General features: G+C 56.4%; 1 protein-coding gene across 3 annotated transcripts in view; it reads left to right on the forward strand.

Annotated features, from left to right (window-relative positions):
• NAP1L4 (nucleosome assembly protein 1 like 4) overlaps positions 1–13,745 on the forward strand; it is a 41,991-nt gene extending 28,246 nt beyond the window's left edge. For 2 of the 3 annotated variants that reach the window (XM_034644593.1, XM_034644595.1), the window contains exons 10-16: positions 230–369; positions 1,615–1,760; positions 3,877–3,899; positions 4,177–4,296; positions 6,921–6,950; positions 7,372–7,428; positions 12,572–13,745. In XM_034644593.1, coding sequence (XP_034500484.1) covers positions 230–369; positions 1,615–1,760; positions 3,877–3,899; positions 4,177–4,296; positions 6,921–6,950; positions 7,372–7,428; positions 12,572–12,610 — 555 coding nt within the window. In that variant the 3' untranslated portion in view covers positions 12,611–13,745. Of the gene's footprint in view, positions 1–229; positions 370–1,614; positions 1,761–3,876; positions 3,900–4,176; positions 4,297–6,920; positions 6,951–7,371; positions 7,429–9,036; positions 9,071–12,571 lie in introns of all 3 variants that reach the window. The other variant, XM_034644594.1, reaches the window with a different exon arrangement.
• The last annotated feature ends 2,106 nt before the right edge of the window (positions 13,746–15,851 follow it).

Raw genomic sequence — 15,851 nt, forward strand, 5'->3', positions numbered from 1 at the left:
AGCGCAGCAGGTATCCCCCACCCGTCATTCGTGTCTGAACCTGGGGCTGCTGTTTTTGTAATAAAGAAGTTTGATATGTGGCCATACCTGTTGCACTTCGTGACGGTTTCTGCCTGTGGCGTCCCACTCAGAGAGGCGCTGTCTCCAGTATGCACCATGTGGTTCTTGAAGTCTGTCACTGGTTGCTTGTAGGTTTTTAAGTGGTACTTACCTGAGTTTTTGTTTTTAGTCTTTTGTGTTAGAGTTCCACTTTGAACCCAACGACTACTTTACCAATCCGGTCCTGACAAAAACGTACAAGATGAAGTCAGAGCCAGATAAGGCCGATCCCTTTTCCTTCGAAGGTCCTGAAATAGTTGACTGTGACGGGTAAGGACCTGCCATTTCAGCTGCTTTTTCTGAAACAAAAAACAGATGATTTTAGAACTTAACGAGTAAGAGAAATTAGGAATAAAGTAAAATGTCTTTAATCTTCTTGAAATCCCAGAAGACCAAGATTTACGTTAGTCATTTCTGTGGATTGTTGTGACAGCCTGCACTGGGAAATGTGTCATGAGGTCACATGTGTCAAATGGGGGCAGGTCGCCCGGTCTCCCCATCGGACGGAGGGCTTGGGTTCTCTAGGCCCTTTACATGACACTGTCCTCACTGAACTGATAAACGACCCTCCGCAAATATTTGTCGAGTGAACGGATGAGTCCGTGCAGGACAAGATTGGTCAGTTGCTTGCTTCGGAAATTGGTGGGGCAGTGTAATTGTTTGACTCCTACTGGAGCGCCTTGGTGATTTCAAGTGAGATCACCAGGAAGAGAATGTGGTTTGGAGTTCTTTCCTCTTGGTTTGAGATGGTTTGGGAAATTGTTCTTGATTTGGCACAGTTACCCTTACTCACTGGAACCAAGTACTTCCGAATCCCCCGTATAAGCAGTCAGAGCTTTATGAGAGCCCCGCTAGACTGGAATGGCGAGAGTGGCTCTCTGAGCACGCATTTCCCAGGGCCAGGCCGTCGTGTGAGAAGTGGGCCAGGCTTGCCGGGCGTGTTCCCGAGCAGACGCTATTCGCGTTGCCAGGGGTTCCCTGTGGGTCCGCAGTGATTGCAGGATGAGTCAGCATGCGGGGCTCGTTCCCCGGCCGGGCCCACTCTGCAGCCCAGACCCAGCGCGCTTCACCCTGATCTGTACTTTGTGCAGCCGTCGCCTGCCGCCTCTCCAGCTTGTCCTGCTCGCTTAGCTGCTGGAGAGTGGGTGACTGCAGGTGTGCTCTGGGGTCAGGGCAGACGTAGCAGGTGACAAGCTCTTGAGCACCCTCTGGGCACCTTAGCGCAGCCTTGACCAGGCTTGGTCACAGCAAACACACTTGGGGAGGGTCTCAGGGAAGAAGCCCCCTGCTTCAGATGCTGCTCCCAGCCAGGGTGGTGGCAGCCCAGGCCGCCTGGCCAGTTCCCTGTCACCAGCCGTGCCACGGACGTCACAGATGTGCAGTGCTGGCTGGCAGGCTAGTTTTCCTGCGTTGTCCACGTTCAGCCTCTGGCTGTGCCTTGTCTACCGTGGACGTTCGTGGTCAGTGTTTCTCAGGCCATATGTCTGTGTGCATGATGGCTCTCTGTCCCTGTAGGTGTGCTATTGACTGGAAGAAAGGGAAGAATGTTACGGTCAAAACAATCAAGAAGAAGCAGAAACATAAGGGCCGAGGCACGGTGAGAACAATTACCAAACAAGTTCCCAACGACTCGTTTTTCAACTTCTTCAGCCCGCTGAAAGGTGAGTGGGTTGTGTTGTGGGCGTTGATGATGTACTCCGCGTAGTGGCTTCGTTACCCTCAGAGTCTGGTCTGGGTCCTCGGGCGAGTGTGGCCAGTAAGGACACGGTTGCCGTGCCAGGAGCCACGGTGCTGGTGCTCGCGGGGTGAGGGGCGGTAGGGGAAGGGGTCCTCCTTGTAGCAGGAGGGGAAGGTCTGGCAGGTGCTCTGAGCTCCATGCTGAGAAAGCTGGAGTGACCCCAGGAGCACCCCAGCCGGCACCTCCGGCCTCACTGCTGTGGCCCTCTGGCCCCCGGCCACCCGTCTGCCGCAGGCCCCTCCATCGTGGGGCGCCCTCCAGTTACACCCGCGCAGCTCGGGGAATACCCCCGCCCTCTCTTCCTCATAAATTCAGTTATGTTTTGGTTTCCTCCGTGACTTATAGAACTTATAGAACTCAAGGGGTCTTAGGGTTTGTTTTTCATGACAACACAAGCAGTTGGATGTCCAGTTTTGAAAGACTAAGCTTGGAAACTTCGATCCCCCCCCCCACTTAGTCATAAAATAAAGACAAAGAGTGTAACCTCGGGAAGTGAGCAGCAGGTTTCGAGAGTAAATACTGGCAAGTCCTAACAAACTTTTCGAGAGAATGCGAAGGCCAGGCCGGTTGGCAGTGTTCGAATAGTGAGGATAAAACATTTTCTCTTTATTTTCCATGAACACAAACAGATTGAAATCTAGAAATGCCCGTCCCTGCCACAGGTAGTTGGTAGGCCTGTGAGCTATTCACCCTCGGCCACGGGGTGGCTCCACTCTCAAGTGTGAGCCTTAGACCGGGCCTTTGTCCCTGAGCCAAGGGCCCTTCTCAAGCTCTGCCCTTTACCCTTCGGCCCCGTATCTTTCTGGGATTTGTCTTTGAGCCTAGGGGAGCCATAAGTGTGGTTCCGTTTCCTTGTTCTAGACGGAGAATCCCCTTTGGTGCTCACCTGCGTGCACTCGCTGTGACGCAGAGGGGCTCTGGGTGCTAAACGCAGTGGCTTTGTTGGAAGGTTTCTGAAGATGGGATTTTTAAGTAATTTAATATAATCAAAATGAAATTGAGAGGACTCAGAATTTGGAGGGGGTGACTTTTGGGGTTTTAAAACTCTCCTATGATGGTTGTACAACTCTAAAAATGTCCTAGGAGTCATTGAATTGTACGCTTCAGTTCTCTGGTAGATAAATGACGCGTAAATGTAGCTATTTTTAGAGTAATCACGTATAACATCGTGCGATGAGCTCTGTAAACAAATAGAGAGTGGCTGGGGTGGTGATGGGGAGCAGGCAAGGAGAAAGTGTTGGAATTGAGGTCACGTGTTCTGAAATGAAGGAAACCTAAGCTGGCTGGTCCGGTGCCCTCCTTGTCCTTAAATCTACAAAACATGTCCCAGAGTCACGTTAGCCAAGTCCTTGTCCAGAGTCCCCAGACCCAAATCGTAGCCCATGGGGGGTGCTCATGTGCCAAGACTCAGGGAACGTGCCACAGGGTGCTGTTGACATGCCAGTGCCAGCCCGTGGGGAACGGCCGAGCTGGGAGAGGCCGTGAGAGGCAGGATGAGGCCAGCGCCATAAGCCTCCAGCTCCTGGCAAGAGCATGCACGTGTGTGTGTGGAACTGCGCCTTAGCGAGCCATGCCACGCTCTGTGGTGGGCAGCGACCAGCAGCTCTCCTGCCCACAGGAGGTCTTTCCATTTCGTGGGAAGAACTTTCTGCTTCAGCGCTGTGCTCTCCTCGCCCCTTGCCGCACGGACACACATGGTGCCGCCCCCGAGGTGCAGTGCTTTGGAGTCAAGGCTCGAGGGTTTTCCTCCTCCGTACAGAAGCGTGCAGGGTTGCAGGCACCGGTCCACTCTCCTTAAAGCGTAAATGCACCGAGTGGCCACATCTGGGGCCCCTCGATAGGCCTGTCTGCCCGTTAGCACTATGATAGGAAGTGCTTTTCCCCAGTTGGCGTTCCCAGGCAGGTCAGGCGGGGGTCAGGGCACCATGGGAGGCGCAGGTGCCCCTGTTGTACCTTCGCTGTCTGCGGAGCTGCCCACATGTACTTGCAAAGGTTTTGGTTGTCATTGTAACGCTCATGTTTTGTCTTTTTTTCCCTAGCATCTGGAGATGGAGAATCACTGGTAAGCTTTGTGTCGTCATCAGATCTCTTGTGCCACCATATTCTTTATCTCCAGAGTAGTGGCCTACCTTCTTTTCAGTCCCTCCTTCCTCCTCCCTGAGACTCGGGTGCACTCTGTTCATAACACTGTGGGGCGGAGCCAGAGCGCATGGGTCTGGTGTGCCCCACCATCCCCAGCAGTGCTGGATCCCCCCAGAGCGAGGGGTGCGGTGGCGGTGGGGGGCATGGTGCTCGCCTGTATGTATATACTAGTTAACGTTGAGGTTTTCCCTTTTCAGGATGAAGACTCAGAATTCACATTAGCCTCTGACTTTGAAATTGGACACTTCTTTCGTGAGCGGATAGTCCCGAGGGCCGTGCTGTACTTCACGGGGGAGGCCATAGAGGATGATGACAACGTATGTGGGCAGGAGCCCCTGGGGCTTGCCTCCAGCAGTACGGGGTGCCCTGGGTGGCAGCCTGGGGGACCTCTGGTGTCGGGGGGTTGGGGGCCGAGGAGGGCTCTGGGGACTGTTGGAGGAGAGTGCCAGCCCCGTCCAGGGACAGCATCCTCAAAAGGCCACAGGTGCTCACCCTGGCCTACTTAAGGTCTGTAAGCTTTGGGTGACTTGGAAACGTGAGGAAGAATCTCATTTTCAGAGGTGTGGCCACAGCAAAAGTTTGTCCATGGAGCTGACTTCTGCTGGCCTGTGGTGTGCTGGCCCCAAAGACTTGAAACCCGCGGTGCACCGAAGGGTGGCCAGGCTGAGCAGGCCCCTTCCCCCCCCCCACCCCCGCCAAGCACAGCCTAGCTAGCTGTCCTTTGACTTTCACCTGCGGTAGCTCTCCGCCATAACCCAGGCTCACTCGCTGCATCGTCTTGATTCATGGGAGGAAAGCTTTGTTGTATAGTGTGCTGCTAGCAGTGTGTTTCAGGTATGTATTCCCTTGCTCTCAGAGCTCTTAGGTTTCCTGGATGGTTCTAGGGTTCCTTTCTAAGTGGTCTGTCGAGGCTTCAGACGGGCAGCAGGAGCCAGGCAGGTTTGCGTTGCTTAGTGGCCAGAGGCAGTAAAGCCTGCTTCTCACACTTTCTGTGCTGACGGTCCCAACCTGGGGCGTGGCCCATCCAGTGTGTGAGCTGTATAGTCCAAGACTCATTGGCTCGGAAAGGCTGTTTGTCCATCCCTGGGCCGGGAGGTGGTTGTGGGCAGAACATGCGGGCACCCGAGTCAGTGTAGTGTTGGCTCATCCAAGCACTCAGGTTACCGCCGAGGGTTGAGCTGACGGCACAAACTGCAGACCAGCTCAGTCCCGTAGAACTCCTGTGATGACAGAGCACAGAGTGGTCCTCGGCCTGCCTGCTCTGTCCACGGTGGTGGCACCGGCTCCATGCGAGAAGGAAGATGCAGGACGAGTCTGTCGGCAGCTGAGGCACTGCGTGTTCACGTAGCCCAAAAAACGTGCTCACGACACACGGAAGGCGCATCTCTAGACCAGCGGCCTCCGTGCTTTTTTGCTCATATGCCCATCAGTTTTAAAACTTGAATGTGGAGCATATCTGTATGTATTTACTTAAAATACAGGCAGAGTGGATGGTGCTGGTGAGCCGTGCGGTGGCTCTGCTTGTCCTCCCGTGTGCGTCTCTGCTCCCAAGGCCTCTCGTGCAGGTGCTGCTGCTGAGCAGTGTAGTGGAGGGGTGAGGAGGGGGCACCCCACTCAGGCCTTCTGAGCCCAGCGTCCTGGCTTCACCACTCAGCCGGAGAGCCTCTGTGCTGCGGTGTCCTCACTGGAAGGTGGGGCTGACGGTGGGGACTCTGGTGGCTCGTCAGGCTCGTAGAACGCCTGTCGGCACCATTACTGAGTGCGCGGTGGGATGAAGGTCAACTTGCCGGGGTCTGATCCGTTGGGAACCTTGCACAAGCACTGGACATCGTTGCAGGAGGGAATGGAGGCAGGAGTGCTGGTTTTGTCTTGCATGTTCTTCCAGCTCGGCTTGCTCGTCCCACAAGCTCTGTACCCCCACTTTGTAGCCCCGGTTCTACATCAGTGTGAGATGTGTTTGCCACAGGACCCTGCAGGCCCCTTCAGGTCCAGAGTGAAATGAGCTCCTTAGAACCTCAGAAAATCCACACTTGAGCCTGTTGGAGGCTAGTTCCAATCTCAGCTAAGATGTGATTGGCTACAGGACCTCAAACCAAGGTCTTTCCCTGTCAGAGGCTGGTAAGGGCACCGGGGCGGGCTTGGACCCCTGACGGCCCAGCTGGTGCGGGAGGGCGTGCACGCTGGGCCTGCCGTCTGAGCTGGGCCCCGCCAGCCCCCGGGCCCCTACAGGTTTTGTGTGAGCTGTCACTAGGGAATACATGTGCAGGCTCCAACAAAAGGAATGTTCTTAAGAAGCCCACTAAGTCTTGCGGTCCCTCGTGTCGTACGGGATAGTGATAAGGTTTGTTCTGTTTCGTGTTTGACCTTGATCTGAGTCTGATGTGTGGAGCTGGAGTGAGAGTCTGAGCTGTGATGTCTTTGGACCTAGGAAATTCATTCAAGACCAACCGATGGGCTTCTCTTCTATGCACTTAAACACCAAGGTTTTGTCACGTTTTTATTATGTAAACATTTACCTTTGTGTGAGTTTAACCATTGAAATTCCCCTATCTGCATAGTAACATCATGCTCCTGGTTTGCTTAGATGAGCCAGTTTCCCAGGTGATCCCAGTGCGTTCTCGTGCTGACCATCTCCTTTCTGCACCCTTCTCCATCCTCAGGCCTTGTTTGGAGTGGTTTTCAGATACCCAGCACCCTATGAACACAGCAGGGCTTGTGAACAGGCGGCCCCGCAGCACTGGCCCCAGCCTGGCCCACAGTGTCGGAGCCGAGGTGCCCAGTGGCAGACCGTGCCCCCCGAGAGCCCTCTGCCCAGAGGCCAGGCTGCACGTCCATGTCCCCCAGGCCTGACCAGTGGGGGGCGCTTGACGGGGACTGTGCCTGGGTCAGGCTGCCCTCTGGCTTTAGAGACCTAAATCTTGTTTCCTTTTTCCTTTTCCAGTTTGAAGAGGGTGAGGAAGGAGAAGAGGAGGTAAGACGTGGCCACCGTGGAGAGTCCTTTCCCTGAGGCTGTGCTAGGCTTCCTCGGCTGGAGCGGATGGAGGTTACAGAACCACCAGTCGTACCTGGTGTGTGTGGAGCTGCCTCCGGGCCTCCACCCTGTCGAAACCGGGTGGCGGGGTGGGAGGGGGGTTGCACAGCAGGTTCTGTCCCTGTGTCCAGTTGTTGATCCCGCGATGGGCTTAGGAGACGGTGGTCGAGCAGACAAACTGCGTTTTCAGTGGTGTGTGGTTATCGCTGAGAACCACAGGTGCTCAGAAGGGGTGACTTAATCACTTAGGGACAGTGATCATTGATTTCCCACTGGTGGAAGGGTGGCTTCCGTGTGGAGCGTGTGGGTCCACAGAAGTTTAAATCCCGTGTGTGCAGCTCGCTCTCCCCCTTTCACGCAGGAGCTGGAAGGTGACGAGGAGGGAGAAGATGAGGATGATGCCGATATTAACCCCAAGGTCAGTTGGGGGGCCGCCCCACCCGCGACTGGCGTGCTGCTGCGACGTCGGGTCGCGTCCCCGTGCTCTAGTCAGAACACGGACAACAGACCAGGCTTGAGCGACCCCTTCTGTAGGATTTAGTGCTCAGTGTGGGTGTCCAGTGAAGGCTTTCCCAGCTCTCTGGCAGCGCGCTCTTGCCGTCAGCTCATTCCAGAGAGCAGCATTGTGCTCCAGACCTGTAGTCCACTCGGTGGAATGGCTGAACGACGACGTGAATGAGCTGTTTCTTGTGTTTATTTTTGGAAAAGGTGCAAAGAAGGAAGTTTCAGGGGTTATTTTTTTAGCAAATAGAGTAATAAAATTGTAGACATAGTTTTACAATTGCCTTTGGGCTGAGACTATTCAGAAGCTATGTCTAAATATTTCCAATTATTGAAAATAAACTGGGAAGCTTTGCTTTAAAAAAAAAAAAAAACAACCCAGGAAACCAAAAACAGAAACAAAAAAACAGAGATTGGGCAACCCCATTAATTTTACCTGGGAGTCTGGTTATTTACTGATGGTCAGATCAGTGTAAGTGAAGGCACTTGCCCCTTGGCACAACCCTTCGATCCAGAACCGCTTTAATGCAGCGCTATGAGGCCGTGGTAGGACACCCTCTGGGTCGCGAGCGTGAAGTCGATAGCTCTCTGCGTGGTCTTGGGCTGCCCGAGCACTAGCCTTACCTGGATCTCAGTTTAACTAGACTGTGTGTGCGTGTGTCCGTCCTCCGTTTTTGCCCGAAGTGGAATGTGCAGTAAATATTGGGGTAATAACCGAGCTCTGTAAGTGTTCTTCTTTTTCTTTTTAACACCAAATGTTTCTGTAAACGCATGCTTTACAGTTCAGCTCCTTCTAGGAAAGGATGGGAGGTGGGTTCAAACTTTTTTAAACGTACCATATAAATACTGCTCTGGGACATCGCTCACAGTGATGCTCACCTCTGCACAGTCGGCCTGTCTAGTGCGGGGGGCCGAGTGCAGGGGCCCCTGTGCTCGGCTCTGTGACACAGGGGCCCTGGCTCGGGTGGCTCGCACTGGGCTGGTGGGGGGTGCTGACGCACGCATTCACGGTTTGGATTCTAGAGCAGAGACAGGATGGTTTCCAGTGGGAGCTCCGTTAACTCCGTCACTTGTCGCTTCCTTCTGTTGTTTGTCCTTTCCTGTCTCCTGCCACGTCTGTTTTCTGGAAGCACATTCTCTCACAAGTCGTCCGGCACCTAGAGGGTTGTGAGGGCTGGTGCTCCCTGGGTCTTCGTGTGTGCTGTAGGTTGGGGGAAGGTGAGGGATGATAAATGGGTCACTGGTGGGAGGTGCCAGGACCGCCAGCCCTGTGCAGCCGGGAGGGCCCGAGTCTTGTCCTTCGGAGGGATTGGTCATGTCAGATTCTCCACAGGAGGAGGTAAACAAGGGAGAAGGGATGTTTTGGTATGAAATGTACAGATATGGTGGGTTGGGGTTGTTCATCTCAAGCTCAAGAATTTGTAGCCCTTTGTGTCATGAGAAAGTGGCTGTTTCCGCCTGTATAGTTTTGTGCATTTTGTTTTCTTTTATTCTGACACTTCCTTTCAATTTTTTCCCCATTTAGGTGTAATTTTTGTCTGTTATTCATGCATTTTTAGGTAAGGTGGAATTCCATTCATTCCTAATCCAATCTTCTGATCTGTGCTTTGTAACAGTGTCTTGTTGTGATTTTGTGGCTAGAGGGAAAGCTGCTGGCCAGGCACACTCGTGTGTGCTAGGCTGAGCGCACGGCCTTCTGAAGAACAGTACTTTTGCGCAGGTGTCCGTTGTGTGGACTTCGAAAACTGTCAGAAACTACATTTGGCTCCTGCCTCCTGAGCCCCGTGTGTGTTGCTGACCAAGGCAAAGGCGTGACTGGTGTGGCGTTTTCTTGGGGGTGGGCCTGCCCTCCAGCGCGCGGGGCTGGGAGACGGGGCTGGGAGACGGGCAGCGTGCGCTTTCCATGGAGACCGTGCTGCAGGGGCCCCGCGGGGGTCAGCCTCACCCCGGGCAGTGGCCCGCAGCCGCTGTGCTGGTTCTTGACACGTCTCTGTCAGTTGTCTCCTTTCTAACTTCAGGTGTGCTGCAGACCAGTAGGTCACGAAGGGCTGCCTGTACTTGTGACTGTGCTGGAGTTAGTGTCCCAAAAGCTGCAGTGGTGGCGTGGTGTGGTGTTAGTAACGGGCGCTCTTAAGCGTTTTTGGGGTGCTCTGACTGCGTAGGGAAGAGCTGGGTGCTGCGTAGGGAAGAGCTGGGTGCGGGCCATGGCAGCTCCGTCCCGGCCATCGGCTCCCTACCGTGTGGGACACTGTCCTCGCGGAGCTGGGGGCAGTGGTCAGGAGATGCCGCAGGAGGCCGAGGGCTCGGGGGCTGTGCCGAGCAGCCGCGGCCAGTGTGTAGAGCAGGGCCTGTGAGAGCTGGAGGCGGCGTGCTGATGCCAAGGGGCGTGCAGACCACAGGCCTTGGAGCGTGTCCGCCTTGCCTTCCGGAGCCGCTCTGGCGGGCTCGCTCTCATCAAGAGCTGAGCGGTAGCGCGGCTGCCTCCCGGCGAGGAAACGTGGCTAGGGGAGACGAGCAGACTCCGCGCATCCTGGGTGTTTAAGGAGTCGGGGCTGATCGTGGATGTGTGTACACGACAGTGTGTTAGATTGCTCTTGATTCCTGCTGCCTCACTTGTCTGAAGAGTGTTCCCCCCCAGCCACACTCTTCCACCCTGCCGGTCACCGGGAAGCATCCCTGACCTGCTCAGCCCATGTCTCTGGGACGGGGGACCGTCCTGTGGCGCAGCCGCCGTGAGCAGCCCCGGCACGGCGCAGCAGGGTTGGCCGCCCTCGGTAGTGTCACCAGACTCCTGTCAGGAGCCAGCTGCTCCAGTGCGGGGGGCTGTCCTCTCTGCAGTCACGCAGGCTCTCGGGCCCCGGCTGTGTGCCCCTGGGAGGCTGTGGGGGCCAGCTGTGTGCTTGGTGGCTTGTTTTCACCCCTTCTTGGGCAGTTGTCCTCTGTTAAAACTTGGCTTTTAAATGGCTCCATGAGACGCAGGATTTGGGCTGGTAGTTTGTGCCTTGGAAACACCCGACTCCTCTCCCTTGATAACCAGGGTCATTGAGTGACCAAGCTGCCGTGAGACTTTGTGGCCTGAGACCCAGGATGCTGGGCTTTAGTTGTAGTCCTGTTTTGGGCTGTGTCGCAGGCTGAAAACCTGTGATGTCTTGTTGATAAAATTCACACCAGAAGCTTCGGGGTTCTGCGTTGACCTTACAGCCTAGGACTTAGGTCCATGCGGATGCTGTCCCCAGAGATGGGGCCTCCAGCAGGCTTTATCCCCCAAGCTTCTGACTGTATTTTAAACAAATGGGTAATCTGTTCTCCTGGTTACGGTAAGCATACGAAGTGATTGAGACAGCGTATGGTAAATGGTATAAAGCCCGATATCACAGAATGCTGTATGTGTGTAACTCACCCACGCACAGAAAGGTGCAGCAGGAGGGGTCCCTCCCGTCCTGTGCCGCCCGCCTGTTCCCACCGCATCACCCTTCAGAACCACTCCCTTAGCTCCATCTTCTCTAACCCACTTCATTTTTGCAAATACGATTGTGGAAACACACACACTTCTCTCCTTACCCTGAAAAAGCTGCCTGGGGGCGCCTGGGTGGCTCAGTCGTGAAGCATCTGCCTTCGGCTCAGGGCGTGATCCCAGCGGTCTGGGATCCAGCCCCACATCAGGCTCCTCCACTGGGAGCCTGCTTCTCCCTCTCCCACTCCCCCTGCTTGTGTTCCCTCTCTCGCTGGCTGTCTCTCTCTCTGTCAAATAAATACTTAAAAAAAGGCTGCCTGATGCTCCCCCCACCCCCGCCCCCCCACCATGGCCACTCGACAGCTGGCGGCTCCTTGCCGTGGCCCTAGCCTGGGCTGCCTCCAGATCCACAGAGTTTGATTGTGATCTTTTCCCGCCTGGATTTCTGGTCCGGCGTGTTTTGTTTCGGGGGCCTGCGTTCTTTAGCAGTATTTTAAGTGAGCACGTGACGCCAGGCCCAGGACCCCCTCCCAGAGTGGCCCGCTGCTGGGCAGAGACCTGGGGGGTCCCGGCCACATCCCTGTGCTCTTTCCATAAGACTTACAATGAAGAGGTTAGACCAGGGTCCAAGATCGTAGTTTCGTCTCTTCTGCATTCATAGCACATAATTTTTTTCGTACCTTAAATGTGATTTCCCAAAGAATGTAGTCCCAGCTTCAACCATAGAAGGTGTCCGTTACCTTATCCCCGATGTTTGCGGGGTTTTTTTTTTTGGACTCCGTACGCTTGTCAGATTGTATGAGAGTAATTTGTAAATTGGAAGCCAGGAGTTAGAGGCTACTGATCAGCGGATGTATTTGCCTGGAATGATGAGTGGTCTGCTTGTCTGTCTGTCAGGCTGTTGTTGGCCTGTACACAAAATGCATAGGACTGCTGGATGTGCTTGAAACGGTGTGAGATGTGTCAGCTGATACTGCAGTGAATGTGCTCCTCTGTTGGGGAGGCATGGTCTCTCCCTGCTACCTTTCTGGAAGGCTAGAATTCCCACTTGGGTGGGGGCTGGGGGACCGGGGCTGTGTGCGGGAGCTGGCCTCCCGGCTGTGGGCTGCCGGCACATGCCATCAGCAGGGAGCACTCCGGAGTGCCGGCCAGGGCCGGCGGGGCTGCTTAGCCACCTCTGGCCCACCCCAGGGTGGTGCCTTTTCGTTTCAGGTGCTGAGCCTGCCTCACAGGTGGCAGGGGCCCGAGGGGGAGCCGGCTGCTCTGTCACGTGGGCAGGGTGGGGGGGTTTGCCCGGGGCTCTGAGGCTGCGGTTCTTACCCCCACACTGGTGAGTCTCTGTGACCCTGAGGCGCTCCTCCTCCCCAGGGCCTGGGCTGTGACTTACACTCCAGGGCTTGTCTCCAAACAAGAAAGGGAACCCTGCTGAGACATTGTTTCTGGGAGGTTGACTGATTTTTTGTTGCTCTTGTAAAAGTATGTTTGCAGTAACCATTTTTTCAGTAAGAATGAAGGCAGCAAATTGAGTCTTGGTTTGCATTGTTGGTTGGAGATACGGGGTTGATGACACTGGTTCCCTACAAGTCCTGTCTTCTCTCGTTGACAGAAGGAGCCCAGCCAGCCGTCCGAGTGCAAACAGCAGTGAGCCGCGAGGCCCGCAGGTGCTGCGTCGGGACTCGTCGCGGCGGCGGCACCTCGGTGGGCAGTGCTTGCTTCTGACTTGTTCTCAAGTGCATGGTTTTGACCTTAACTTTTCCTTTATCCTTATTATTTTGCTTAATCTGTACAGTGGCAACTTAAATGCATTTCAGAAATAGGAGGTTTGATTCCAGCACCCTCTAGGGCCTTGGGTGCAGCTCAGTGGACTTTCCCAGGCCCTGCCTTCGGAAGGGCCCCATAGACCCCGGGGGAGAAGGGGCGGCGGAAGGTCAGTTGATGCCAAGGGCAGATGTCTGGGGATGTGGTTCTGGGGCATCTAGAAGCAGTCACACCCCTCCGCAGTCGGACTGGATTCTTCCTTCCCTTGAAGAAACCCATGTGCTTTGTGTTTCCCATCACTTGGTCTCCTGTGCTCTGTCCCGGAACAGCTGCATAGTCTAGAGTCCTGTTCTCCTTAGAAAGTTCTTTCTCTGGTTCTGTCTTCCTCGGGGTGGGGTGGGGTGGGGGGGTGTGGCGTGCCCCAGCCCTGAGGCGCGAGTGTTTGTGGTTCATCCTCGTATTTATTTATTCTTTCCTGCTTGTGAGGGCTTGGGACGCATGCTGTCGCCTGTCCTTACACTTTCTGAAACCATGTGTGTGACTGGTGACCTGGTGACTCGCCAGGCGGGGTGGTGGCGGCTCCCAGGGGAGCGAGGCCTGTGTGGAGGGAACCTCGCTCCATCCTGCCTGCGCTGAGGGCAGGAGCGTGTTTTTACGACATACAGCCCAGCCGGCGTGGGGGGCGGGGGTGCGCCAGGCTTCTGTGGTGAGGGGCCAGGCTGGGAAGTGCTGCTCTCCTCCTTGTGTGTACATGTTGGGTCTTGCTTTCTCAGTACCCCCTTTTCTTGGCCCCATGCTCATCTTGTCTTAAAAGCCCTGGGTTCAGAGCGACCTGTTCTTGGCTGGCGTGTGGGGTTTCCGAGTGTGTGACCATGGTCTCTGACAGCCGGGGATGCCGTGTCCACACTGTGACCAGGCCTGTAGAGTGCTCAGCCTTACTTATGATACATTTGTAACTGAATACGGTGTTTTCAATTTGTACAGAATAGTTAGAATATTCTATTAAAGTTGCGAAACATGAACCCCGCTGTGTGCGCAGTCTCTCTGTGGGAGGACCTGGTGGGAGGGGCAGGTGGGGCACTGGCACTTGCCCCACCCGGCAGCCCTCGGGCTGCGCTTCTGTGTCCTCTTGAACCGTATCTCTAGAGCTCTGGGGAAGGGCAGGCCCAGGCTTCAGGCCTCTGCTTTTCCGGGTCGTCTTTGAGGCTTTTACAGCCGTTCTAAAGAGGGGGCTACGTTTAATTTGCCCATTAGGCCTGCAGACCCACTTTGCTTAGGGGTGGCAGGGGACAGAGGGGGAGCCGGCTGCTCTGTCACGTGGGCAGGGTCGGGGTTGCCCGGGGCTCTGAGGCTGCGGTGCCCCTTTGCTACCTCAGGAAAGAATGTGCTTTCCCCCAGGAGTTTGTGGGGCTGTACCTTCCAGATCCAGAAGGTTCCAGGAGGGAAAATTCCTGCATAAAGGCCACTTTTGATCTGTCTCCTCACTGGTACTTCTCTGGTGGAACCTCTGTCCCTTCCTCAGAGGGAGCGCCCCCCCCCCAGGAACACCTGTTGCGCAAGCCCTTGCTGGGTACCCGCCCGGGGGCCTGGCTTTGCCCCGGGAGTGGCCGGGAGGAAGCAGGAAATGCCACACAAGGGATAGGAATAGCCATGCTTGCAGCGTGCCCCAGACAACTAGAACCAGAATGGTCTCTGTTCTTGGAGTACCCGTGTGTGAGCCCCACCTGGGCCCGGCCCCCAGCCCGAGGAGCCTGCGGGTGCCAGGGGTGCCGCCTTGTGGCTGACACAGAACGGAAACCCCACCCCCGAGGCCAGTCCGCAGAGACGATGCCTGCGCTCTGCTCCCTGTCCCCTCAACTGGGAGCACCTCCTGAGAATGGCCCCCAGACCTCCAGGGCAGTTTCTCGTCCCTGGGGACCTCGAGTGGTCGGGGCTCCTCAGGGTCTCCACGTGTCCTGTTCCCCTGAGCATCCGGAATGCACCCATTCATAACAGTGGCTTACAAGGGATTGTACCAGATCAAGTGCCTGGGTGATTTGCAGGAAGTTCGCAGGGACAGTTCCAGGTCCGGGAGCATCCCATCCTGCTGGCCCCGGGGGTCACTCCTAGCGTGACCTTTTAGGGGAATCCTTTCCCGCTGGCTCCTGACCATCTTCCATGGGTGACGGACCCACATTCACCTTGAAGCAACAGCACTGCTCAGCCCGAAGACTGCGGGGCCTCGCTAGATTAATGCGGGGCCCATGGGAAGAGCCCCCTCTGATCGGCACAGCGCCAGGTGGTGGGAGCCGAGGAGACAGGCCCGGGCGCGGGGGGCGAGCTCTGCCAGAGCCCCCTCTGCCCCGCGGTGCCTAGGGCTTCACCAGAAGTCGGTGCGCATCGGCCGGGGCAGGAGTCCACACTGCGTGTGTGCCGAGTGCATGGGATGACTGAGGGTGGGGGGAGCCCGTCCCTTCCCTCGGAGACTGGGCGCGTCAGTGCCCGCCACCCGCGGCAGACGTGGGGCGTGCCCCTGCGAGCGTGTGCTCGGGAGCGGGCACCGGCCAGTCCCGTGCGGGTGTGCACCTGTGCGCTCGCACACGCAGCGGCCACCTTTGGGGGCTGAGCTGAATGGGAAGCCGGAGCGAGCGGCTGGGCCTTCTGGCTGTGGGCGGGCGACTGCGTGGTGCCAGCGGCTCCAGGCGTATCTTCCTGTGGGGCCAGCGCAGACGGACGGCGGGAGGGGTGTTGGGGTTGTGGCTGTCTGGAGTGGGTTGTATTTCCCTGCGGGATGGAACAGTGTGAGCGTGTGGGCCCCGTCACGGAGCTGCGTCCCTGTGGCCTCCGGGGCCCCAGCCTGGCGCTTGGTGGCCCCAGGTGCGTTCGGATGGCAGGACTGCAGCTCGAAGCCCTGGGAAGCTGTGCCTTCCCCACTGTCCCCTGTGGCACTGCCTCCTGGCCTGTCCGTGAAGCTGTCCTCTGGTCTCGCCCCTGGGCAGTCACAGGATGGGGAAGGCAGGCCTTCCAGTGGCCCAGGAGCCCGGCCCCCGTCCTCCGTCCAGGCCCGTGCTGGTGCCTCAGGGAGACTGCCGCGGGTTCCTTCAGGCTCACACCGGAAAGGCACAGGCGCCAGGAGGCCGCGGGGAAGG

The sequence above is a fragment of the Ailuropoda melanoleuca genome, chromosome 16 (genome assembly GCF_002007445.2).
Source record: "Ailuropoda melanoleuca isolate Jingjing chromosome 16, ASM200744v2, whole genome shotgun sequence".
Taxonomy (NCBI): Eukaryota; Metazoa; Chordata; class Mammalia; order Carnivora; family Ursidae; genus Ailuropoda; species Ailuropoda melanoleuca.